This window comes from Phocoena phocoena, chromosome 6, assembly GCF_963924675.1.
Source record: "Phocoena phocoena chromosome 6, mPhoPho1.1, whole genome shotgun sequence".
NCBI lineage: Eukaryota > Metazoa > Chordata > Mammalia > Artiodactyla > Phocoenidae > Phocoena > Phocoena phocoena.
In genome coordinates, this window is record NC_089224.1 from 33,461,391 (window position 1) to 33,487,377 (window position 25,987).

The 25,987-nt window shown below is 35.8% G+C and overlaps 1 protein-coding gene across 2 annotated transcripts in view; it reads left to right on the forward strand.

Annotated features, from left to right (window-relative positions):
- GKAP1 (G kinase anchoring protein 1) overlaps positions 1 to 12,330 on the forward strand; it is an 81,489-nt gene extending 69,159 nt beyond the window's left edge. The window contains exons 9-13 of one of the 2 annotated variants that reach the window (XM_065879353.1): positions 1,684 to 1,785; positions 5,285 to 5,348; positions 8,589 to 8,659; positions 9,167 to 9,244; positions 12,003 to 12,330. In XM_065879353.1, coding sequence (XP_065735425.1) covers positions 1,684 to 1,785; positions 5,285 to 5,348; positions 8,589 to 8,659; positions 9,167 to 9,244; positions 12,003 to 12,050 — 363 coding nt within the window. In that variant the 3' untranslated portion in view covers positions 12,051 to 12,330. The remainder of the gene's footprint in view (positions 1 to 1,683; positions 1,786 to 5,284; positions 5,349 to 8,588; positions 8,660 to 9,166; positions 9,245 to 12,002) is intronic. The other variant, XM_065879354.1, reaches the window with a different exon arrangement.
- Positions 12,331 to 25,987: the final 13,657 nt, after the last annotated feature.

Consider the following 25,987-nt stretch of genomic DNA (forward strand, 5'->3'; position numbering starts at 1 on the left):
CCGGGCTTGCGTCTTTAATATCCTTCAAATTCTGTAGGCTCTTTCCTGCCTCAGGGCCTTTATACCTACTGTTCTTTCTACCTGGAAAGCTCTTATCTCCCTCCACTTTTTACTTAGCCATTTCCTACCCAGTCACTCAAGGTTCATCTTAAGGGTCATGGCCTCAGAGCTTCCCTGATCCACCAGGGAATAATCCACATTATTCCCTTTATAGCACTGTGTTTCTTTTCGTCATTGCTTAAACCTTGGTTTCTAATTGCAGCATTTCTTTATGTAATATCTACCTCCTCCACCAGACAAATCCCATGAGGGCAAGAATCTTTTCAGTTCTGTTCACCATTGTACACCCAGCACCCAGCATAGGTGCTCAGTGAGTATTTTTGGAATAAAATTGTCACCACATTACTCATTAGATATAGAGAACCAATATATATTCTTATGAAAAGTATGACTTTGGGTTGATTTTTTTGCATTTAAATTTATTTATTTTGGTGTATGTTACAAGATGGCAGGCATTTAACTTGATTTTTCCAGTTAGCCATTTGTCCCATATACTACCATTATTGTGTAATTCAGCCTTTTCTCACTTCTTTAAAATACCATAGTTAGTTATAATAAATTCTTGTGTCTTAAATCTCTTTCTGGACTTTCTTTTCTGTTACATTGCTGTGTCAACATAGGTGCCATGACATGTTGTTTTAATTATTTTTGCTGTATAATATATAATTATCTGGTAGGCAAATTCTACTGCATTAACTTTTTGTTTCTATCCTGTATTCTCCCAGGTGAAGTTTTGACTATCTCGCTAAGTTCCAAAGAACAAAACTCTATTGAAATTTCTGTTGAATGTACAAATTAATATTTAGTAGTACTTAGTTTTCCTATCTAAAAACACGCTTTGTTCTGTCCTTTTCAATATTTTATCATTTATTGATCCTGAAAATTACTGAATCTTATTCTTGGGGATATTTTTTATTGCTGTCTGGAGAAAATGTTTTTTCTAGTTATATCTTCTATGTGTTAATTGCTAATATAGAGAAAAACTTTTTGTTTTATTTTTATTTTTTTATTTTATTTTTTTTTGCGGTACGCGGGCCTCTCACTGTTTTAGCCTCTCCCGTTGCGGAGCACAGGCTCCGGACGCACAGGCTCAGCGGCCATGGCTCACGGGCCCAGCCACTCCGTGGCATGTGGGATCCTCCTGGACCCAGGCACGAACCCGTGTCCCCTGCATCAGCAGGTGGACTCTCAACCACTGTGCCACCAGGGAAGCCCTATTTTTGGTTTTTTGTATTATTTATTTTGTATTTTTCTCATAAGTTTCTCATAAGTTATTTTGTATTTTTCTCATAAGTCTTTTAGGTTGTTAAGATAGACTAATAACAGCTTGTCAGAGACCACTTTAGTATGTTTATTCCAGGATGGAAATATCATTTCAAAGCCCTGATATTGTTCTAGGTTACGTTTGTAGTTTGAGATTAGGCATAAATATCTTATTTGCTTGTACTGTACATAATTACATTTATAAAATTGAGTACAAGTGGAAATGTATTCAACAGTTTAGGTTGCTTTAGAAAATGAATTAAAATTGGGACTTTTTTTTCCTCTTAAACCTTTCAAAAAGGATATTGTAAATCAGAATTGGCAGAACTGTCTTTGTTCTAAAATGTTTTCCTCCTTTAGGAAGTAGTTCTAAAAGATGGAAGAATTGAAAGACTAAAGTTGGAACTTGAAAGAAAAGATGCTGAAATCCAGAAGCTGAAAAATGTGATCACTCAGTGGGAGGTTTGTATATATTTACTGTTGTAAACTAATTCTATAAATTTGTACATTTTCTGTTTTTATTATATTGAAATATGTTTAATATTTGATTGATAGAAATAATATTTCTGCTATTTAGGTTTTTTAGTGCATTAATTATATATAATCTGAATGATAGTATATTTTTATCATAGTAAAATACATATAACATTAAATTTGCCATTTTAACCGTTTTTAAGTGTACAATTCAGTGGCATTAAGTACTTTCTCAGTGTTGTGTAACCATCACCACTATTTCCAGAACTTTTTCATCATCCCAAACAGAAACTCTGTACCCATTAAACTCCCTATTTCCCCTTCTACTGCAATCCTTGATAATCTCTAATCTCTGTAAATTTGCCTATTCTAGGTACTTCCTATAAGTGGAATCATGATATTTGTCCTTTTGTGTCTGCCTTATTTCACTTGGCATATTTTCAGCATGCATATCCATGTTGTAGCACGTATCAGAACTTAATTCCTTTTTATGGCTGAATAATACTCCACTGTATGTATATACCATATTTTTTGTTTATTAGTCTGTTGATGGACACTTGCACTGTTTCCACCTTTTGGCTATTGTGAATAATACAGCTATGAACATTGGTGTACAAGTATCTGAGTCCCTGCTTTCAGTTCTGTTCGTATATACCTAAGAGTGGAATTTCTGGATCATATGGTAATTCTATGTTTAACTTTTTAAGGAACCATCAAACTGTTTTCCATAGCAGCTGCACCATGTTACATTTCCACCAGCAATGAACAAGGGTACCAGTTTCTTCATATCCTTGCCAACACTTGTCATTTATACAATTTTTTTTTAACCACAAACCTATTACTCTCCTCCTTTCTTAGGCTTTTAAAAAAATCTCTTATTCATCTCAAGTATCATTCTCTTTTTGAACTAATTATTTTTGAACTAATTACTTTTGAACAATTATTTGTTGAATGCCTGTAATAGGCCAGGTGCTTTTCTAGACCCTGTGTATGTAATAGTGAAAAAGAGTCAAGTTCCAGCCCTGCTGGTTCTTATATTTCCCTTCCTCGTCTACTCATGCCTTTAAGAATTATCCCTGTTAAAACCTTTTTGAGCTGCACCCACTTCTGCCTTAGTTTTTTGTCATTTATATTTTCTTTTGCTTTTTTTGAGCATTTACCATGTGTTAGGCACAGTGAATACAAAGATGAGTTAGTAAGAAGCTCATAGTCTAATGGAGAAGGTAATCATGTAAATAATTGCAGTACAATGTAGAATTTGTGATTGAGATCTGACAGAGTGCTCCAGAAGCCCAGAACAGGAATAAATCCGTTGCTGCTATTGAAACTTGGTAAAGGTTTCACCAAAAAAAAGATAATTTTTCCAGATAGAACAGTGCTTACAAGGCATGAGAATGGTAGGAAATGCATTGATACTGACGTTTAGAGAAATGCAAAGTTGTAGAAGGTGAGATTGGGGGTGTTAGTTGAGGTCAGTATTTGAAGGCATTTGCATTTTAGACATGGAGAGGGCAGTGAAGGCTTTAGAAGGGAAGTGACATGAGAATTTTTTTGTGGAAGATAATGCATATAGCTGAGGCCTGGAGTGAAGACTGTCTGGTAACAAAATTAACAGGTACTGAGTGTAAGAGGAAGAACACATTTTGAACTGGTTTGGGGAAACGGAACTAATAGATCTCGTTTTGGACATGTTGAGTTTGAAATGGCTGTGGATGCAGGCATAGATGTTCAGGATGTTGAACATCTGTGTTGGACACATTGGAGTCACACCATACGTGCGTTTAACTGTGTGTTCTCTTTTTCATGAAGTTAAAAATACTAATGAGGGCACTGTATATTTCATATGTTCTTTATTATAAATTGCACAGTACTAGGATTTTATACTCTTATGTTTTCATAGATACATTTACTCTTCAGGATTGTAAATGCAAAACTATATGTTATTTTTATCGCAGTATAAAGAATATTCAGGGGTAATTTTGTTCATTTGCAATTTTTGCTTTATGAGCTGGCTTTAGGCCTTGAAGACTAAAGACATGCTTCCATATACACTGATCTGAACCTTGGAGAAAAGGCTTGAGCTAGAGTTTGATGAGGTATTAACATTGATCAAAACCCTGAGAGTGAGAATTTTATAGTGGATACAGTTTTATATTCCCAGTAGATATATTTCTGTATTCATAGTGAGTATAGTTGTAGTTGACTGTATTTGTTTTTCCCCTTCATATTTTTATGTTTCCATCTGACTTATCTCCCTCTTTCATTACTTAGCTTCTCAAAAGTCCTACTCCCTTTTATGTTTACTTCTTCCATTCAATGTATTGTCTGCAGTATTACTCAGTAACATTATTGATTTATCCTCAGCAATTTACTGGACAGAGTATTTAGTAAAAGTCATCTATTGGACTTAATTTAAAATACATCAACTTTGTTTTACAAGAAAGATTTTTGAATCTGGTAACTGCTGTACATATCTGTGTACATGTTGAGAGAAGAAATGACAAATTTCTTATATTGATCTGTTTTCTTTCCCTGACCTCTTGTATTTCTATAGTTACTAAATATATTGTTTTCTCTAATGTATTAAATATTTATAAATACTTCAGTGTGTGCTATAAGACACGTTGAATAAGAGTAGTGTAGGGGAAAAATTCCCTGGAATATGGATGTTAATGTGGGAACACAATTCCAAAATTGTTTATAATGTATAATTGTGTCATTCATGTAGTTTGAAAAGAAGCTAAGCCATTTTTTTAAGTTGAAAAATAACTGAAAGATACTTCAGTAAATTACTAATTCATTTCAGCCAAAATGTAAGTAATTCAAAAATTACTTTAAAAATATTTAGTTAATGAAATAACAAAAGATTAGTAAAGCCTTAACTGAGCAAATATAAAACTGTGCTGTACAGTAACTACTACACATGGTGTAAAATTAATACACTACATGGGTTTTAAATACATAAAAGTTAAATTTTTATATATAAAAATTAAATAAAATAAAAATTGTAATTAAATAAAACTAAATACAGTTGAAAGTCATTTTCTCAGTAACACTGGCCACGTTTCCAGTAGTTAGCAGCCACATATTGGACAGTGGCCGATAAAGAACAGATACAGAGAGTTCTAGTATAGTACTGGTATAGAACTATGAATCATTTTTCTTTTTGTTTTCATATAATTATTTTGAATTGTATAAGGATTTTATTTGAGGAAGAAAAGAGAAAGACTCTTCAGGAAAATTTAGTTTTATTCTGAGTTTTCTCCACTTTTACTCTACTCTTCTTAAATACAGTCACCTATAATATTGATTTGTATTATTATACGAGGGATTTAATTAAGTAGTAGATAGTTGTGAATACATTTTCCTCCATCTTTTTTCTTTCAGAAGTAATTTATGTCTTTGAGCAAGCTCCATAAACTGGTAGTAAATCGTTAATTATATCATTTACTTTTAAAAAATTAAATCTTTTTTCCTTGATTATTAGGCAAAGTATAAAGAAGTAAAGGCAAGAAATGCACAGTTATTGAAAATGCTTCAGGAAGGTGAAAGTAAGTGATTTCTGTGTTTTTAGAATTAAAAGTTAATCTTAAAAATATTTGAAGATAACTTTTCAAGATATATGATTTATTAATTCAGCAAAATAAAAAGGTTTCCCAAAAGGATACAAACTGGATTATTGACGATAATTTTATTATTACAAGTCTCCTTTGCAGCACCTTAGTATTACACAAGTTTACAACTATTCAGCTAAGAAACTCTTGAAATTTCAATTCTTATGAATTATTGTAGTACATTTAGAGGCAAAACAAGAAAACATTTGCTTAAGATTCTGTTTATTAATTATTAGAGGAGAAGGCCTGTCACGATTTTAGGTTTTCCTTGTACCCCTCCTACCACCCCCCGACCCCCGCCCCCACCCCCACCAGCCCCAACTCTTCATACTTTTGCTGCCACTCTAAACATTTGGCAGTAGATTACCAGCAGGAAGCCAAGGAAATCAATCAAAAAAGATTAGAGATAATAACATTAGTAAAGTTGATGTTATATGAAACCACCCAAATCAGTTGCATTCCTGAATATGAATACCTAGTGATGCTAACCTTGAAAGCTCTCTGAAAATTTTCCATTAATAACAGAAAGGGAAGCATGTATTAAATTTGCAAAAGAAAATGAACCATAAAAGAGACATAGAGAAAGACATGAATAAATGAGAAAGTCTTCTGAAGAGACAAAATTAAGTGTAATAAACAATTTCCCTTGTTAACAAGTGTTAATGAAATCCCACATATAGCTCCTGTGAGTACTGTATAGCACTTGAGAAATTATGAAGCTCACCTTAAAGGATAAGTAAACAAGATACCCTAAATTGTTTCAAATATGAAGATACTGGGAGTGGAATTGTCCAACCAAATATTTAAACTATTAAATAACAGTTATCAAAAACCAGAAATCATGTCCAGCTGAACAGAATATATAGTCTTGAAGTAGAGTAAATACTTTTTATAACTTTATGACTTTTATAATATAACTTAACTGTTACAAGCTTAACTATGATAAAATAGAAGTTAAATAATAATGGGAAAAGGCATTATTTGAACAATTAGATATCAGTGTCCTGAGATTAATTTAGATATGCATGTCACTGAGCTCCATGTGGATCATTTAATGAATAAAATTATGAAAATAATTGTTTACAAGATGTATTTCTAATTGAAGAAAGTAAGGGTATCATTGAACATTGGATGTATGATTTTTAAATACCTAAAAATAAAGTAATATTCCTTAAGGAAACGTTTGTGAAAAGTGAGAAAATTAACTGATAAAAACTTACTCTCAAAAATAGATTGAAGGGGCTTACCTGGTGGCACAGTGGTTAAGAATCCTCCTGCCAATGCAGGGGACACAGTTTCAATCCCTGGTCCAGGAAAATCCCCCATGCCGCAGAGCAACTAAGCCCATGTGCCACAACTACTGAAGCCCGTGTGCCTAGAGCCCATGCTCTGCAGTGGAGAAGCCACTGCAGTGAGAAGCCTGCGCACGGCAACGAAGAGTAGCCCCCGCTTGCAGCAACTAGAGAAAGCCTGCGCGCAGCAACAAAGACCCAACACAGCCAAAAATAAATAAATAAAATAAATAAAATTTAAAAAATAGATTAAAAATGGCTACCAGTAAATCATATCAGTGTCCATACTCCGTACTATAAGTAGTCCAAGTAGAACAATTTTATACAGGACCATGACATGAAAAATACAGTACGTTAGAGTTTACAAACTCTAGCATTTGTAATATAAATGCAAATACAGTCAGTTATGTTACAGTACAACATGTGTTCCTAAAAATCACTAATCTCTATAAAATCATACAGTTAAAACCACAAAATTTATGGGGAAAATGGAGTTAGGAGCATACAATACTCAAAAATTTCATCAGTGACACATTAAAAAAAAAAGGGAACCTATAACAGTTTTATACATGTTAAAATGGTTGAATACATAAATACTATAATAAATATGGCACTTAACTTTGAAGACAACCTAAAGTTTGCTGTAGAAGTAGGTTTCAGAAGGGTTGCAGCTTGTGTGTGTTAACTGTTAAGTGATGGAAGGATGGAAACTTGGTGTGGTTCTTGACACAGTGCACTGAAATAGCTGGTAGATATTTGAAGTGTGTGAGTGGGTGCAGTTTTCTTTGTTCATGAAATTGTGCTTAAGCATTAAGTACACAATTCATGTTATGTTCATGTTGTTCCCTGATGTATCAATCTCTTTGAAACACAAAACAGCATTATAGGAAAATTGACTGTAGTTAAAATATTACATAATTGTTAAAAATCACTAGTTCTCAGTGAGTGTGTTTAATTCTGAGGATGGAGGAGTAGAAAGTATAATTTGTAAAAGTTCCCAAGTTGATTCTTAAGGGACTGTGATTTGTTTCTTGAGACAGCATCTCACCTTAGTGCATATCATATTAAACTATGAAAAATAAATTTGAATGACAGAGTTATATTGGTGGAGCTCTGGTGATATCAGTACTCTTATATATTTGGACATTTCCTCCTTTACTCATTTTATTAGTTTTACCTCTTCAGTCTCTCCTAGCTTTTCAAAGTTGAAGAATTAGTTTTTCACGTATTATCCTTTACCATAGGTTAAGTAAATTGTCAGCCATGTGGAAATTTTTAAAGCCTAGGGAACACAGAGGCCAAAGAACAGATCTCTTGCTTCCCCAAAGAGGGAAAAACCTCTAGACGAATGAACAGTTCTGAGACCACAGATGTTATATGATTACTGTGCTCATATGAGCTAACACTTATTGGATAGTGCTTTAATGGTATGAAAAGTCATATAAAAATAATTCTTGTGGACCTTATGATATGCACACCTTGACAATTTAACAAAACAAACAAAAACACTCTACATTGTTTTTAAAATCTTGCTTTAAGATTAGTCGAGGCATTTTAAAGTTTTTTTCCCTATGTGAAATATTTTATTTTCTCTGTCCTTGTCCTTTTTAGTATAAATGGAAAAAATTAATCTTTTGTCATATCTGTACAATTAATATTTTAACACCACAGAAATGTAGAATTTCCAATAAAAGCTGCTGTGGTGATAATAACGATCAGAATTTACCAGTGGAAATTAAGAGGTATATATAGGGTCAAGGAATACATTAAGTATGAGGACAATTAATCTTTGCCTGACTGTATTGCTGTCTTGGTTCAGTAAAAGTATTGTTAAAGTATCTGAGTGATTGAAAAGATTATACTGCTGTTTTTCCTTTTTTGTCAGTGAAAGATAAAGCAGAAATACTTCTGCAAGTTGATGAATCACAAAGTATCAAGAATGAGCTAACGATACAGGTAAGAAAAACTATATATAGGACTGGTTATATTAAGCTGTTCTTTAGTCCTGAATTATGAAACTTGACTAAGCAAAAACACAGCCCATCAATACTGCAAACCATACTTCATTATTATTATGTAATAGCAAATGATTGAAAATTCTGTTTACTGAACTGAGGGAGGTATGTATGTCCTAAAGAATAGGGGAAGATAAGGTTGTATTTTAGTTGATGTGGGCTGAATATAGAGATAGAAAGGACAGACAGAACTTATCCTGTTCATGGACTTGATTTTCTCCCCTTCCCATCCTTATTCTTTGGTCTTGTCTTAGAACAGTGAGCTTGCCCTATGTTTCTTTAATATACAGCTGAATAAAATGCCTAATTGAAATTGTTTGTGAGGAGAGAGGTTCTCTTCTAATGCTCATTAATCTCATAGTCAAAAATCATCATTGTGAATGACAATTAAGAGTATTTACCAAAAAAGACCCAAAAAAGTCTTTTTTTATTGAATATTTGGTTATAGGTAACTTCACTTCATGCTGCGTTAGAACAAGAAAGATCTAAAGTGAAAGTATTACAAGCAGAATTAGCCAAATATCAGGTATGCTTTTATAATTATGAAAGTGTTTTCATCACAGATAATACATTTGGAATAGGTATATACATGTGAGAATAAAGGTACTATTTTATTCTTAGGCCAAAATTTATTCACCAAACATATTGATGATTTGGTTATTATTGGTTATATAATTTACATCATAGAAAATGTTAAGTTTATTCTAGACATTGGTATATACAGCAATAACTAAAGTAACTCAAAAAGACCTTTGGTACTACATAGATGATGTGAGATATGTGCCAGTGAACCTTATCGAGGGAAGGTACATAATGACATTTATCCCATTATATAATAAGTTTGATCACTTGGGTACAGCAGTCTCTCCTAGATATCTTCATTGTAAAGATAATCTTTTCCCTTTTGTAATTAATAAATAATATGTGAAGTTATAGTTTGAGATTGTATGAATATCCTTTTCTTTTTACCCAATGATTTTAGCATCCAGATTAAAGATATTTTTATCAGTTATTATTTTGGTAGTTGCAAAATAGTGATTTTTCTAATTCTGTCATTTCGTCTGCATTTACAAGATGGCATTCAGCATTTTTTTCTGGTGAAGCAGTAAACAATATCAGGGCTTTGTTTCAATATATGTGTATATGTATATTTGTGAATATACACAAACACATATATTTGTATATACATATGTATGTGTGTCTATGTCATGATATAAAATGAGTTAATTGATGTGGGGGTCATAGTCAAAAAAGTTCGAAAGCCACCACTGGTGGCCTAGAGAACATAAAAGTTGTTTAGCTCCAGCTTTGACATGTCATCAATCCAGGAAGGAAGATTCCCTTTGCCTGGGAAGCTTTGAAAAGGATCTTTGAATTATTATTATTTTTAAAAAACTCTTGTTTAGAAGAAAGGTAAGAGTTTTAAGCTATATAACATTGGTACCTCTGTATAGTGGGTATCTACCTTGTAGAAAGTTTTTTAGTAAATTTATTTTTTATTTCCCTGCTATCAGGAAATCTTATTTTTAACACCTGTCATTATACATCTCAAGTTTCATATAACCTCTTCGTACTTTTTCTTCTCTGAATGAATCTTTGCAAAACTTTTATTTGGTCAGGACTGAATAACAGCATTCTCATACTTGATTTTTTTTTTTTTTTTAAAGAAGGTTTGTTGTAGACATGTTTTTGAACACCAAGAGGGAGGTTATGGGCAGAAAAAGGGTGAAACAAAGAGAAGCTGCCAACATTATTAAATGGGTCTGGGTTCCATGTGCCCTTGATATAACCACCACTCTAAAAAATGTGCTTTCACAGACAAGTAGTTTCCAAACTTGGCTGATCATCAGAATTTCTTGGGAACTTTTTGATTGTTCAGACCACTACTAATTATCATAAGTAAATAGGCTGGGACAAAGTCTAGAGATCAGAACTTTTAAAATATTACTACTTAGGTGATTCTAGTAATTAACCAAGTTTGAGTATCATTGCCATAGTTTATAAAAATGTAGAAAAATTATAAAATTATTATAAATGCATCAAACCATTATTTATGGTTAAAATGGAGGGTAGAATAGTTATGGATGATTAAATTTTTTTGTACCTTTGTGCTTTCCATATTTTTAAAATGATTCTTTGCTTTCTGAATCAGAGTAAGGCAGAAAATGTTGTTAAAAGTAATTAATGAAAAATACTTCCTGTCTTTTAAGCCACCTTTCTCTTTCTTTGGCTCAAGTCAAATACCATTGATGGCATTTCATTTGGAGGAAATTAAATACAGATTTATATATGTCACTGAGCAAATATGAAAAGTATAATCTTTTCAACCCACTGATGAACAAAATCAGATTTCTAATGCTGTCTTATATGAACAAAACTATACAGAACTTGAATTAGAAATTGAATTACCCAAAAGGGTAATGAAGTGAATCACCAAATTTGCTGATCATATGGAGCAAATTGTCTATTTTGATCAATTTTTTTTTTTTTTGGGGGGCTGCATTGGGTCTTCGTTGCTGCGCACGGGCTTTCTCTAGTTGCAGCGAGCAGGGGCTACTCTTTGTTGTGGTGCACAGACTTCTCATTGCAGTGGCTTCTCTTGTTGTGGAGCATGGGTTCTAGTTGCACAGGCTTCAGTAGTTGCAGCACGAAGGCTCAGTAGTTGTGGCATACAGGCCCTTGAGCACGCGGGCTTCAGTAGTTGCAGCGTGTGGGCTCAATAGTTGCGGTGTGTGGGCTCAGTAGTTGTGGCGCGCAGGCTCTAGGGCACGTAGGCTTCAGTAGTTGTGGCGTGTGGGCTCAGTGGTGTGGCTCGCAGGCTCTAGAGCACGGGCTCAGAAGTTGTGGCTCATGGGCTTAGTTGCTCTGCGGCACGTGGGATCTTCCCAGACCAGGGATCGAACCCTGCATTGGCAGGCGGATTCTTAACCACTGTGCCACCAGGGAAGTCCTGACCAAAATTTTTATTAAAAAAAAAAAATCTGGGACAGTGTAAATGAGCTCTAAAAAATAAGATACTGGTGATCAGACTAAGTCCGGACCAGTTCAAATAGCTAACTGTTTTCTACAACCTACTTTAACCGTTTGTAAAAATAACAACAGTTATTGCTATTTAAAATACGTAAAAATAATTTAGTGGTATGTTCATTCAAATTTGCAACAAACTCAGAAAAGAAGTTCCTTCCTTTTCATAGTCAAATATGCCTTTGATCTCATTTATTCTTGAAAAGAAAATGCCCCCAAAATGTTATTTCCTCAATAATTTACCCTATTTTTCTTTACAGGGTGGCAGAAAAGGGAAAAGAAACTCTGAATCCGACCAGTGTAGGTGATTCCATTAGCCTTTGAGGTCAACACAAAAATTAAAACTTTCAGGGTTTTGCAAAAATGTATATATTTAATGCTGTGCAACTGCTGAACTATGCAGTTTTTGTTGAAGAAACTTAAAATGGTTAGCTCACTAATGGTTTATAATTTTATGTCCTTTTGGCTTAAAGTGAAAAGAAGAAAAATAGAATTCCAGCACAACTCAATGATTATTGTTTACTATTCGTACTTCCTATCACTTTAGTTTTTCATCAGTCAATAAAAGTAATTTACTCTTCCATTAATGTTTGATTTTTTAAAAATTTCAGAAACAGTGTGAAAGTATTGTTTTTGCTTATAGCACAATCAATTTAATTGGATTTAAGCTCAGTGAATATTTACGCAGCACTTTGTGCATGCTAAACCCTATAGAACATACAAGATATCCTCAAATGGCTTATGCTCAGCGGAAATAGAAGGTGGGGGTGGGTAATGACAGCAGCAACAAAAAATTATCGTACATATTAGAGTGTGATATCACATTGTTTGGAAATTGAGAAAACTTGCATGAGATATTGGGTTGGCCAAAAAGTGCCTTCGGTTTTTAAGTAAAAATAAAAGACACATTTTTCATTTTCACCAAGAACTTCATTGAACAATGTATTCACCCTTTTGTTCCACTACCTTCTGCCATTTTTCAGGCAACTTCATAATCCCAAAACTTTTTTATCTTTTTGAGCAAAGAACTGTTCCAGGTGCCTTTTACAGTCTTCCAGGGAATTGAAATTTTTTCCATTAAGAATTTTGTAAAGACCTAAATAAATGGAAATCCAAAGGTGCAATGTCTGGTGAGTACAGCGGATGAATCAGAACTTCCCAGCTAAGCTGTAACAGCTTTTGCCTGGTCATCAAAGAAACATGCAGTCTTGCGTTATCCTAATGGAAGATTATGCATTTTCTGTTGACTAATTCTGGATGCTTTTTGTCGAGTGCTGCTTTCAGTTGGTCTAATTGGGAGCAGTACTTGTTGGAATTAATCGTTGGGTTTTCTGGAAGGAGCTTATAATAGAGTACTCCCTTCCAATCCCACCGTATACACATCACCTTCTTTGGATTGAAGACAGGCCTTTGGTGTGGTTGGTAGTGGTTCATTTCACTTGCCCCATGATGTCTTCTGTGCCACATTATTGTACAGTATCCACTTTTCATCACTCATCACAATTTGTTTTAAAAACGGAACGTTTTCATTACGTTTATAGAGAATCACATGCGGAAATAAGGTCAGGAAGGTTTTTTCGCTAAACTTAGGTAGAACCCAAACATCTAAGTGATTAACATAACCAAGCTGGTGCAAATGATTTTCAGTGCTTGATTTGGATATTTTTGAGTATGTCGGCTATCTCCTGCGTGGCATAAAGTTGCTTGTTCTCAGTTAATGTCTCGATTTGAGCACTATCAACTTCAACTGGTCTACCCAACCATGGAGCATTGTCAAGCGAGAAATCTCAGGCACGAAACTTTGCAAACCACTTTTGACACGTTCAGTGAGTCACAGCACCTTCTCCATACACTACACAAATCTTTTTTTGCATTTTGGTTGCGTTTTTACCTTTCTTGAAATAATACAGCATAATATGCTGAAAAAGTTGCTTTTTTCTTCCGTCTTCAATTTTAAAATGGCTACACAGAAATTCACCAATTTTGATGTCTTTTTTAAAATGCACACTGATACGACAGCTGTCACATACAATCTAACAAAATTGTTTTGAATGAAGTTAAAGACAACTAAGTGCTACTAGAGCCATCTTATGGAAAAAACCGAACGAAACTTTTGGCCAACCCAGTAGTTTTTTGGAAGGTGGATACCTTTTCTGTAAATTTTTTGAGAAGCATCCTAGGCAGAAGGAGTAAACTCTGGGCTGAAATATTTATTTAAAGGACAGTCTGGCTTGAGGACAGAAGTGTGACACACTGAGAATAGGAAGAGTGTTGATGTGGGGGAGGAATGAAGATAGATTTTTTTTTATTCATATAATCAGCAGTTTATGGGATTGATTTTTTTTTTAGTGTAGTCAGTGAAATACAAATATGATTCATTAAAATACAGAGAGATTTTTGCTTTATAACAAAGGCAAACACATAAATACTGGTATTGGCCTCCAAAACCAGCATTATATGAAAGACTCCATGACAGTCTTTAATAAGAAAAAATACTTAATGTCATCATTGTTTATATGTCTGGCTTCTTCCGTGTGGTTACATGAACCTTGCAAAGAATTGTGGCTTATTATTATTCTCAACACTTAGTTCTCTATGTATCACAGAGTAGATGTTAAATAATTATTTGTTTAATTAATTGATAAAGTGGTAAAGCTTTTAAAGATAGTTTTCCCCTAATTTTACCTTTGATTAAGAATAGGTACCATCAAAATCTACTTAATTACTTAAATATATTTGGTAATCCATGGTACCATATTTTTCAATCCAGTGATGAACAAAATCAAATTTCTAATGTTGTCTTATAGGAACAAGCCAGACAGAACTTGAATAGTTTCAATTATAATTGAATTACCCAGGTAGTTAATGAACTGAATTACCAACGCCTATCACATTATCATCTGCTTTTGATTATTTACCTATACACTATCCATTTGGTACATTATCTAACATCTAACACAGTGCCTGGCACATGGTAGACACTCAACAGGTACGCCATTTTCTACTAGTGTATATATGGTTTAAAATCACCTGAGCACATAGAAAACTTCATTGATTATCCTGTTTTGTGTTGGGTATTCTCTGGAGTACTGCACTCATAACTTTGTTTTTCCTGCTGATTTTTTTCATTGATTGATGTATCCAGTTCTGTGGGCTTAATCTGTCACTTCTAGGCCAATGTCTCAATTTCAACAGAGAAAGCTTTATCTAGTAAGAGACAGAAAAGACAATCAGTTGATTTCTTCTGTTAGATTGATTTCTCAGGCATCCCCTTTTAATAAATATCTTTACTCAGATTCTTTTCTGCTTCCTGAATATGCAGTGAAATTATTGATAGCTTACTATGTGTTAGGCATTGTGCTAAGTACTAGAGATGCAAATATCCACAATCAGTTGGAAGAACATAGAAATGTAAAGAAATATTCATAAAGTATTCCAATAAATAATAATACTGATGTATTCAAATTGCTGTTGGGGACAGAAGAAAATACATCTTACTCTTTTAAACATTTTAGACATCTTCTTTGGGATTTTTGACATTTTCTATAGTGTGTTAGTAAAGCCAACACTCTTGAACTAGAGCTTTGTTCAAGTTCTATTACTTATTAGTTGTATGGCCTTGGCTCATAATAAATATTCAATAAATGATTGAACAGCATGAAATTTGGTATCTAATGAGAATAGTCAGTGAAAGTACTGGGTAAAAATTACGTAAGATGCCATTTTTACCTGCAAATTATTTTCAGTCTAATATGAATAAACAAGCATAGCACATAAGTAAATGAAATTCAAGATAGAATACAGTGGATTCTGTAACCATTTTGTGGAAGGAAGAGAGTATATTTGTTCAGGGAAGTCCAGTGTTACTTATTAAAAAGCTAATGTTTTAATTGATAAGTAGCTTTCCCCAAAAGTTTTAAAGGGCAGAGGCTTGTTTGACAAGAAAGGAAAATTTAAAAAGAGGGGTGAAGGAAAAGCAACGTTTACGTGTTCAGGGAATAGAAAGATAACAAGGCATGTGTTGAGCATATCAAGCTAATAATACTTAATTTTTGAGTTTTTGAAAACAAAAGTTTATGAACAAAGAAGTGATGCAAAGTTGTCCTTTAAGAAGACTGAAATGGTAATGATGTAATAGAAAATTATAGAAGAATCAATTTGGAAATATCAAGGAAGCTTTTATAATAGTAGAAACAGGACATAAAAAGGATCTGAACTAGGGAGGTGGCATTGGGATTCAGAATACAGAATAAAAAAATTCCCAGGGTGGAATTTAACAAACTTTTGTAGAGTGAGGCAAAGAACAAGGGCATTAGACATGAAAAGCAAGATCTCTAGCCTAAATGAGAGTGAGGATGATAGTGCCATTAGTAAGGTACAACGATGGAGGAATTGATGTGGGGGAGATGGACAGAATTAACTTCTGACTTTTTATACTGGATTTGCCTACAGAACATCTGAAAATAGTCCAAGAATTTGGAAATATAGATCTGGTCCTTTGAGGGAAGGATGGATTTGGGATCTGGGATCCATCTACAGTTAAGTTGTATAAATAGTTGACATGCCCAAAGGAAAAAGTTTTTGAAGAGAAATACTGCTGAGGACAGACTTCGGAAATGGTAGGAAACAAGAGAGGTTGGTGAGAACGGTGGGAGGCATGGTAATGAATGTTGCATAGAGGTCTCAAGTTATGAGCCTGAGGAAAAACTACTGGTTTTAACAGAGAAAGAACACATTGATGACTTTCAAAATAGCTTTTTCAGTGGCACAGAGCAAGGCACTGAGGAAAAAGTTAAACTCTGTAACACTTTTGGCAGTTATAAAAAAGGGCCCCCAAGGTGCTTTGAAGGGACTACATGGTTGAGTGAGGGTTGGTTTGTTTAAATTTAGGACTCAGTAGACCTTTACTATGTTCATGAACAAAAAGGAGCCATTTAAGAAAACAATGAGACATTTTTAGCAGAGGGGACGGAGTCATGATGGCGGAGTAAGAGGATGCAGAGTCCGTGTCTCCTCATAACTAGGGCACCTACCAGACACTGGTGGGGGACGTTGACACCCAAGGGGACAGGAGGAACCCCTGAGTGACTGGGTAGGACATGGGGGAGAGCAAGGGGGTAGGATAAGTGGAGGTGGGATGGGAGCAGTGCCCCTGAGGGCGGTTGGGGCAGGGGAGAGGTGCCGACGCCTGGAGAGGCCCACTCACTGCAAGGGCATCAACAGGGATGGGGAGAGACCTTTGGGGGGATTGGAAGGGAAACTGGGCATTCCCCCTGCCCAGATGGGCCCCGGGGAGCCTGCTGTGGTCCCCAGGCCTGGTCCTCTGCCCTCTGAGGCCCCCTCTGGCCACGTGGGTCCTGGGGACATAGGAGGGAGGGTAAAGGAAGAGTAGAGGCCAACAGGGAGGGACCCTTGAGAATCGGAGGATCAGAGCGGGGGAACGAGGCTAGTGTTTCCCCTGCCCACTCGGTCCCTGGCAAGCCTGCTGAGGTCTCAGGCCTCATCCACCACACTCCGAGGCCAAAGGCACTCCAGGGACCCATCCCACCACGCTGAGCCTCGCCCTGCTCCCATCCCCACCAGGGCCTTTACTGGCCACGTGATTCTGGAGCCTAGACCCTGCTCCCCACCTAAACCCTGGCCCCCTAAGCCCTACCCCCATCTAAGCTCCTCACCCCCCACAACCAAGGCCTTTTCTGGCCCTTTATTTTTTTGTGGGGGGGCTGTTGTGATTCTGTTTTACTTTCTGATTGTTTCATTGATATTTTTATTTTTTCTAATGTATCTGTTTTCTAATTTTTTGTTATTCTGCTTTTTTTTTTCTTTTTGCCACACTGTGCGGCTTGCGGGATCTTGGTTCATGGGTCAGGGGGCTGGCCTGAACTCCTGTGATGGGAGCACTGCGTCCAAACCACTGGACTAACAGAGAACCTCAGACCCCAGGGAATATTAATCAGAGTAAGGTCTCCTACAGGTCCTCATCTAGGTACCAAAATCTGGATCCACCCAACTGCCTGCAAACTCCAGTGCTGGAAGCTTCAGGACAAACAACCAGTAAGACAGAAAACAGTCCCACCCATCAAAAAAAGTGAGATGACGAAAAAATATGTTAAACACGAAGAAGCAAGGTAAAAACCTACAAGACCAAATACATGAAAAGGAAATAGGCAACCTACCAGAAAATGAATTCAGAGTAATGATAGTAAAGATGATCCAAAATCTTGGAAATAGAATAGAGGCATGGATCAAGAAAATACAAGAAATGTTTAACAAAGTCCTAGAAGAACTAAAGAACAAAGAGATGAACAACACAATAACTGAAATGAAAAATACACCAGAAGGAATCAGTAGCAGAATAACTGAGGCAGAAGAATGAATAAGTGAGATGGAACTTAGAATGGTGGAAATAACTGCTGAGGAGCAGAATGAAGAAAAGAGAATGAAAAGAATTGAGGACAGTCACAGAGACTTCTGTGACAACACTAAGTGCACCAACATTCGAATTATAGGGGTCCCAGAAGAAGAAGAGAAAAAGAAAGGTTCTGAGGAAATATTCAAACAGATTATAGTCGAAAGCTTCCCTAACATGGGAAAGGAAATAGCCACCCAAGTCCAGGAAGCACAGAGAGTCCCATACAGGATAATCGCTAGGAGAAACACACCGAGACACATATTAATCAAACTAACAAAAATTAAATTCAAAGAAAAAAATACTAAAAGCAAGGAAAACCATAAAAATGACATACAAGGGAATCCCCATAAGGTTATCAGCTGATTTTTCAGCAGAAAATCTGCAGAACAGAAGGGAGTGGCAGGATATATTTAAAGTGGTGAAAGGGAAAAACCTACAACCAAGATTACTCAGCAAGGCTCTCATTCAGGTTTGATGGAGCAATCGAAAGCTTTACAGACAAAACCTAAGAGAATTCAGCACCACCACACCAGCTTTACAACAAATGCTAAAGGAACATCTCTAGGCGGGAAATGTAAGAGAAGAAAAAGACCCACAAAAACAAACCCAAAACAATTAAGAAAATACATATCAATAATTACCTTAAATGTAAATGGATTAAATGCTCCAACCAAAAGACACAGACTGGCTGAATGGATACAAAAACAAGACCCATATATATGCTGTCTACAAGAGACCCACTTCAGACTTAGGGATACATACAGACAGAAAGTAAGGGGATGGAAAAAGATATTCTATGCAAATAGAAACCAAAAGAAAGCTGGAGTAGCAATACTCATATCAGATGAAATAGACTTTAAAATAAAGACTGTTACAAGAGATAAGGAGGGACACTACATAATGATCAAAGGGATCAATCCAAGAAGAAGACATACCAATTATAAATATTTATGCACCCAACATAAGAGCACCTCAGTACATAGGGAAAATGCTAATAGCCATAAAAGGGGAAACTGACAGTAACATAATAATAGTGGGGGACTTTAACACCCCACTTACACCAATGGACAGATCATCCAAACAGGAAATAAATAAGGAAACACAATCTTTAAATGACACAATAGACCAGGTAGATTTAATTGATATTTAGAGGACATTCTACCCAGAAGTGGCAGAATATACTTTCTTCTTAAGTGCACATGGAACATTCTCCAGGATAGATCACATCTTGAGTGACAAATCAAGCCTTGGAAAATTTCAGAACATTGAAATCATATCAAGCATCTTTACTGACCACAATGCTACGAGATTGGAAATCAATTACAGGAAAAAAAAACTGTAAAAAACACAAATGCATGGAGGTTAAACAGGGTATTACTAAATAACCAAGAGATCACTGAAGAAATCAAAGAGGAAATTAAAAATTACATAGAAACAAATGACAATAAAAACACGACGACCCAAAACCTATGGGACACAGCAAAAACAGTTCTAAAAGGGAAGTTTATAGCAATTCAATCTTACCTCAAGAAACAAGAAAAATAGCAAACAATCTAACATTACACCTAAAGCAACTCGAGAAAGAAGAACAAAGAAAACCCAGGCAGTAGAAGGAGAGAAATCATAAAGATCAGAGCAGAAATAAATGAAATAGAAATGAAGGAAACAATAGCAAAGATAAATAAAACTAAAAGTTGGTTCTTTGAAAAGATAAACAAAATTGATAAACCTTTAGCCAGATTCATCAAGAAAAAAAGAAAGAGGATGCAAATCAATAAAATTAGAAATGAAAAAGGAGAAATCACAACTGACACTGCGCAAATACAAAGGATTATAAGAGACTATGACAACTATATGCCAATAAAATGGACAACCTAGAAGAAATGGACAAATTCTGGCAAAGGTACAATTTTCCAAGACTGAACCAGGAAGAATTAGAAAATATAAACAGACCTATCACAAGTAATGAAATTGAAACTGTAATTTAAAATCTTCCAACAAACAAAAGTCCAGGACCAGCTGGTTTCACAGGTGAATTCTATCAAACATATACAGAAGAGCTAACACCTATCCTTCTCAACTCTTTCAAAAAATTGCAGAGGGGGGAATCACTCCCAAATTTGTTCTACAAGGCCACCATCACCCTGATACCAAAACCAGACAAAGATACCACAAAAAAGAAAACTGATTTTGAAAGATTGGTTCAAGATGGCAGAGCAGAAGGATGTGCTCTCACTCCCTCTTGTGAGAGCACCAGAATCACAACTAACTGCTGAACAGTCATGGACAGGAAGACACTGGAACTCACCAAAAAAGATACCCCACATCCAAAGACAAAGGAGAAGCCACAGTGAGATGGTAGGAGGGGTGCAATCAGAATAAACTCAAATCCTGTAACTGCTGGGTGGGTGACTCACAAACTGGAGAATGCTCATACCACAGAAATCCACCCACTGGAGTGAAGGTTCTGAGCCCCATGTCAGGCTTCCCAGCCTGGGGGTCTGGAAGCGGGAGGAGGAATTCCTAGAGAATCAGACTTTGAAAGCTAGCTGGATTTGATTGCAAGACTTTGACAGAACTGGGGGAAACAGAGACTCCACTCTTGGAGGGCACCCACAAAGTAGTGTGCACATCAGGACCGAGGGGTAAGGAGCAGTGACCCCATAGAAGACTGAACCAGACCTACCTGCTAGTGTTGGAGGGTCTCCTGCAGAGGCGGGGGGTGGCTGTGCCTCACTGTGAGGATAAGGACACTGGCAGCAGAAGTTCTGGGAAGTACTCATTGGTGTGAGCCCTCCCAGAGTCCTCCATTAGCCCCATCAAACAGCTGGGTAGGCTCCAATGTTGGATCACCTCAGGCCAAACAACCAACAGGGAGGGAACCCAGCCCAACCCATCAGCAGACAAGCAGATTAAAGTTTTACTGAGCTCTGCCCACCAGAGAAACATCCAGCTCTACCCACCACCAGTCCCTCCCATCAAGAAACTTGCACAAGCCTCTTAGATAGCCTCATCCACCACAGGGCAGACAGCAGAAGCAAGAAGAACTAAAATCCTGCAGCCTGTGGAACAAAAACCACATTCACAGAAAGACGAGATGAAAAGGCAGAGGGCTATGTACCAGATGAACGAACAAGATAAAACCCCAGAAAAACAACTAAATGAGGTCGAGATAGGCAACCTTCCAGAAAAAGAATTCAGAATAATGATAGTGAAGATGATCCAGGACCTCGGGAAAAGACTGGAGGCAAAGATCTAGAAGATTCAAGAAATGCTTAACAAAGACATAGAAGAATTAAAGAACAGAGATGGACAATACAATAACTGAAATGAAAAATACACTAGAAGGAATCAATAGCAGAATAACTGAGGCAGAAGAACAGATAAGTGACCTGGAAGACAGACTGGTGGAATTCACTGCCGTGGAACAGAATAAAGAAAAAAGAATGAAAAGAAATGAAGACAGCCTAAGAGACCCCTGGGACAATATTAAAAGCACCATCATTTGCATTATAGGGGTCCCAGAAGGAGAAGAGAGAGAGAAATTGACCCAAAAAAATATTTGAAGAGATTATAGTCAAAAACTTCACTAATATGGGAAAGGAAATAGCTACCCAAGTCTAGGAAGTGCAGTGAGTCCCATACAGGACAAACCCAAGGAGAAACACGCCGAGACACATAGTAATCAAATTGACAAAAATTAAAGACAAAAATAATTACTGAAAGCAACAAGGGAAAAATGACAAATAACATACAAAGGAACTCCCATGAAGTTAACAGCTGATTTCTCAGCAGAAACTCTACAAGCCAGAAGGGAGTGGCATGATATATTTAAAGTGATGAAAGGGAAGAACCTACAACCAAGATTACTGTACCTGGCAAGGATCTCATTCAGATTTGACAGAGAAATCAAAAGCTGTACAGACAAGCAAAAGCTAAGAGAATTCAGCACCACCAAACCAGCTTTAAAACAAATGCTAAAGGAACTTCTCTAAGTGGGAAACACAAGAGAAGAAAAGGACCCACAAAAACAAACCCGTAACAATTAAGACAATGGTCATAGGAACATACATATTGATAATTACCTTAAACATGAATGGATTAAATGCTCCAACCAAAAGACACAGGCTTGCTGAATAGATACAAAAACAAGACCCATATATATGCTGTCTATAAGAGACCCAATTTAGACCTAGGGACACATACAGACTGAAAGTAAGGGGATGGAAAAAGATATTGCATGCAAATGGAAATCAAAAGAAAGCTGGAGTAGCAATACTCATATCAGATAAAATAGGCTTTAAAATAAAGAATGTTACAAGAGACAAGGAAGGACACTACATAATGATCAAGGGATCAATCCAAGAAGAACATATAACAGTTATAACTATATATGCACCCAACATAGGAGCACCTCAATACATAAGGCGACTGTGAACAGCTATAAAAGAGGAAATTGAGAGTAACACAAAAATAGTGGGGGACTTTAACTCCTCACTTACATCAATGGACAGATCATCCAAACAGAAAATTACTAAGGAAACACAAGCTTTAAATGACACAATAGACCAGATAGATTTAATTGATATTTATAGGACATTCCATCCAAAAACAGCAGATTACACTTTCTTCTCAAGTGCGCACAGAACATTTTCCAGGATAGATCACATCTTGGGTCACAAATCTAGTCTCAGTAAATTTAAGAAAATTGAAATCGTATCAAGGATCTTTTCTGACCACAACGCTATGAGATTAGAAATCAATTACAGGGAAAAAAAGGTAAAAAACACAAACACATGGAGGCTAAACAATACATTACTAAATAACCAAGAGATCACTGAAGAAATCAAATAGGAAATTAAAAAATACCTAGAGATAAATGAGAATGAAAACACGACAATCCAAAACCTATGTGATGCAGCAAAAGCAGTTCTAAGAGGGATTTATAGCAATACAATCCTACCTCAAGAAACAAGAAAAATCTCAAATAAAAAATGTAACTTCACCCCTAAAGGAGATAGAGCAAGAAGAAAAAACCAAACCCAAAGTTAGTAGAAGGAAAGAAATCATAAATATCAGAGCAGAAATAAATGAAATAGAAACAAAGAAAACAATAGCAAAGATCAATAAAACTAAAAGCTGGTTCTTTGAGAAGATAAACAAAATTGATAAACCTTCAGCCACTCTCACCAAGAAAAAAGAGAGGACTCAATCAAAAAAGTTAGAATTGGAAAAGCAGAAGTTCCAACAGACACTGCAAAACACAAAGCATCATAAGAGACTACTACAAGCAACTCTATTCCAATAAAATGGACAACCTGGAAGAAATGGACAAACTCTTAGAAAGGTATAACCTTCCGAGACTGAATCAGGAAGAAATAGAAAATATGAACAGACCAATCACAAGCACTTAAATTGAAACCGTGATTAAAAATCTTCCAACAAATGAAAGTCCAGGACCAGATGGCTTCACAGGTGAATTGTGTCAAACATTTAGAGAAGAGCTAACACCCATCCTTCTCAAACTTCCAAATAATTGCAGAGGAAGGAACACTCCCAAACTCATTCTATGAGGCCACCATCATCCTGATACCAAAACCAGACAAGGATACTACAAAAAAAGAAAATTACAAACCAATATGACTGATGAATATAGATGCAAAAATCCTCAACAAAATACTAGGAAACAGAATCCAACAACACATTATAAGGATCATAAACCATGATCAAGTGGGATTTATCCCAGAGATGCAAGGATTCTTCAATATATGCAAATCAATCAATGTGATACACCATACTAACAAATTGAAGAATAAAAACCATATGATCATGAGCATCTGCATAGATGCAGAAAAAGCTTTTGACAAAATTCAACACCCGTTTATGATAAAAAACTCTCCAGAAAGTGGGCATAGAAGGAAACTACCTCAACAAAATAAAGGCCATACACGACAAACCCACAGCAAACATCATTCTCAATGGTGAAAAACTGAAAGCATTCCCTCTAAGATCAGGAACAAGACAAGGATGTCCACTCTCTCCACTGTTATTCAACATAGTTTTGGAAGTCCTAGCCACAGCAATCAGAGAAGGAAAAGAAATACAAATTGGAAAAGAAGTAAAACTGTCACTGTTTGCAGATGACATGATACTATAAGAGAATCCTAAAGATGCCACCAGAAAATCACTAATGAGCTAATCAATGAATTTTGTAAAGTTGCAGGATACAAAATTAATGCACAGAAATCTCTTGCATTCATATACACTAATGATGAAAAACCTGAAAGAGAAATTAAGGAAACACTCCCATTTACCATTGCAACAAAACGAATAAAATACCTAGGAATAAACCTACCTAGGGAGACAAAAGACCTGTATGCAGAAAACTATAAGACACTGATGACAGAAATTAAAGATGATACCAACAGATGGAGAGATATACCATGTTCTTGGATTAGAAGAATCAATATTGTGAAAATGACTATACTACACAAAACAATCTAAAAATTCAATACAATCCCTATCAAATTACCAATGGCATTGTTTTACAGAACTAGAACAAAAAATCTTAAAATTTGTATGGAGACACAAAAGACCCCAAATAGCCAAAGCAGTCTTTAGGGAAAAAAACGGAGCTGGAAGAATCAGACTACCTGACTTCAAACTATACTACACAGCTACAGTAATCAAGACAGTATTGTACTGGCACAAAAACAGAAATATATATCAATGGAACAGGATAGAAAGCCCAGAGATAAACCCACGCACCTATGGTCAACTAATCTCTGACAAAGGAGGTAAGGATATACAATGGAGAAAAGACAGTCTCTTCAATAAGTGGTGCTGGGAAAACTGGATAGCTACATGTAAAAGAATGAAATTAGAACACTCTCTAACACCATACACAAAAATAAATTCAAAATGGATTAGAGACCTAAATGTAAGACTGGACACTATAAAACTCTTAGAGGAAAACATAGGAAGAATGCTCTTTGACATAAATCACAGCAAGATATATTTTGATCCGCCTCCTAGAGTAATGGAAATAAAAACATAAACAAATGGGACCTAATGAAATTTAAAAGCTTTAGCAAAGCAAAGGAAACGACAAACCAGAGAAAAAGACAACCGTCAGAATTGGAGAAAATATTTGCAAACGAATCAACGGACAAAGGATTAATCTCCAAAATATATAAACAGCTCACACAGCTCAATATTAAAAAAAAAACCCAATCCAAAAATGGGCAGAAGACCTAAATAGACATTTCTTCAAAGAAGACATACAGATGGCCAAGAAGCATATGAAAAGCTGCTCAACATCACGAATTATTAGAGAAATGCAAATCAAAACTACAGTGAGGTATCACCTCACATTAGTCAGAATGGGCACCATCAGAAAATCTACAAACAACAAATGCTGGAGAGGGTGTGCAGAAAAGGGAACCCTCTTGCACTGTTGGTGGGAATGTAAATTGATACAGCCACTATGGAGAACAGTATGGAGGTTCCTTAAAAACTAAAAATAGAACTACCATATGACCCAGCAATCCCACAACTGGGCATATACCCAGAGAAAACCGTAATTCAAAAAGACACATGCACTCCAATGTTCACTGCAGCACTATTTACAATAGCCAGGTCATGAAAGCACCGTAAATGCCTGTCAACAGACAAATGGATCAAGAAGATATGGTACATATATACAATGAAATATTACTCAGCCATAAAAAGGAACGAAATTGGGTCATTTGTAGAGACGTGGATGGATCTAGAGACTGTCCTACACAGTAAACTAAGAAGGAGAAGAACAAATACCGTATATTAACGTGTATA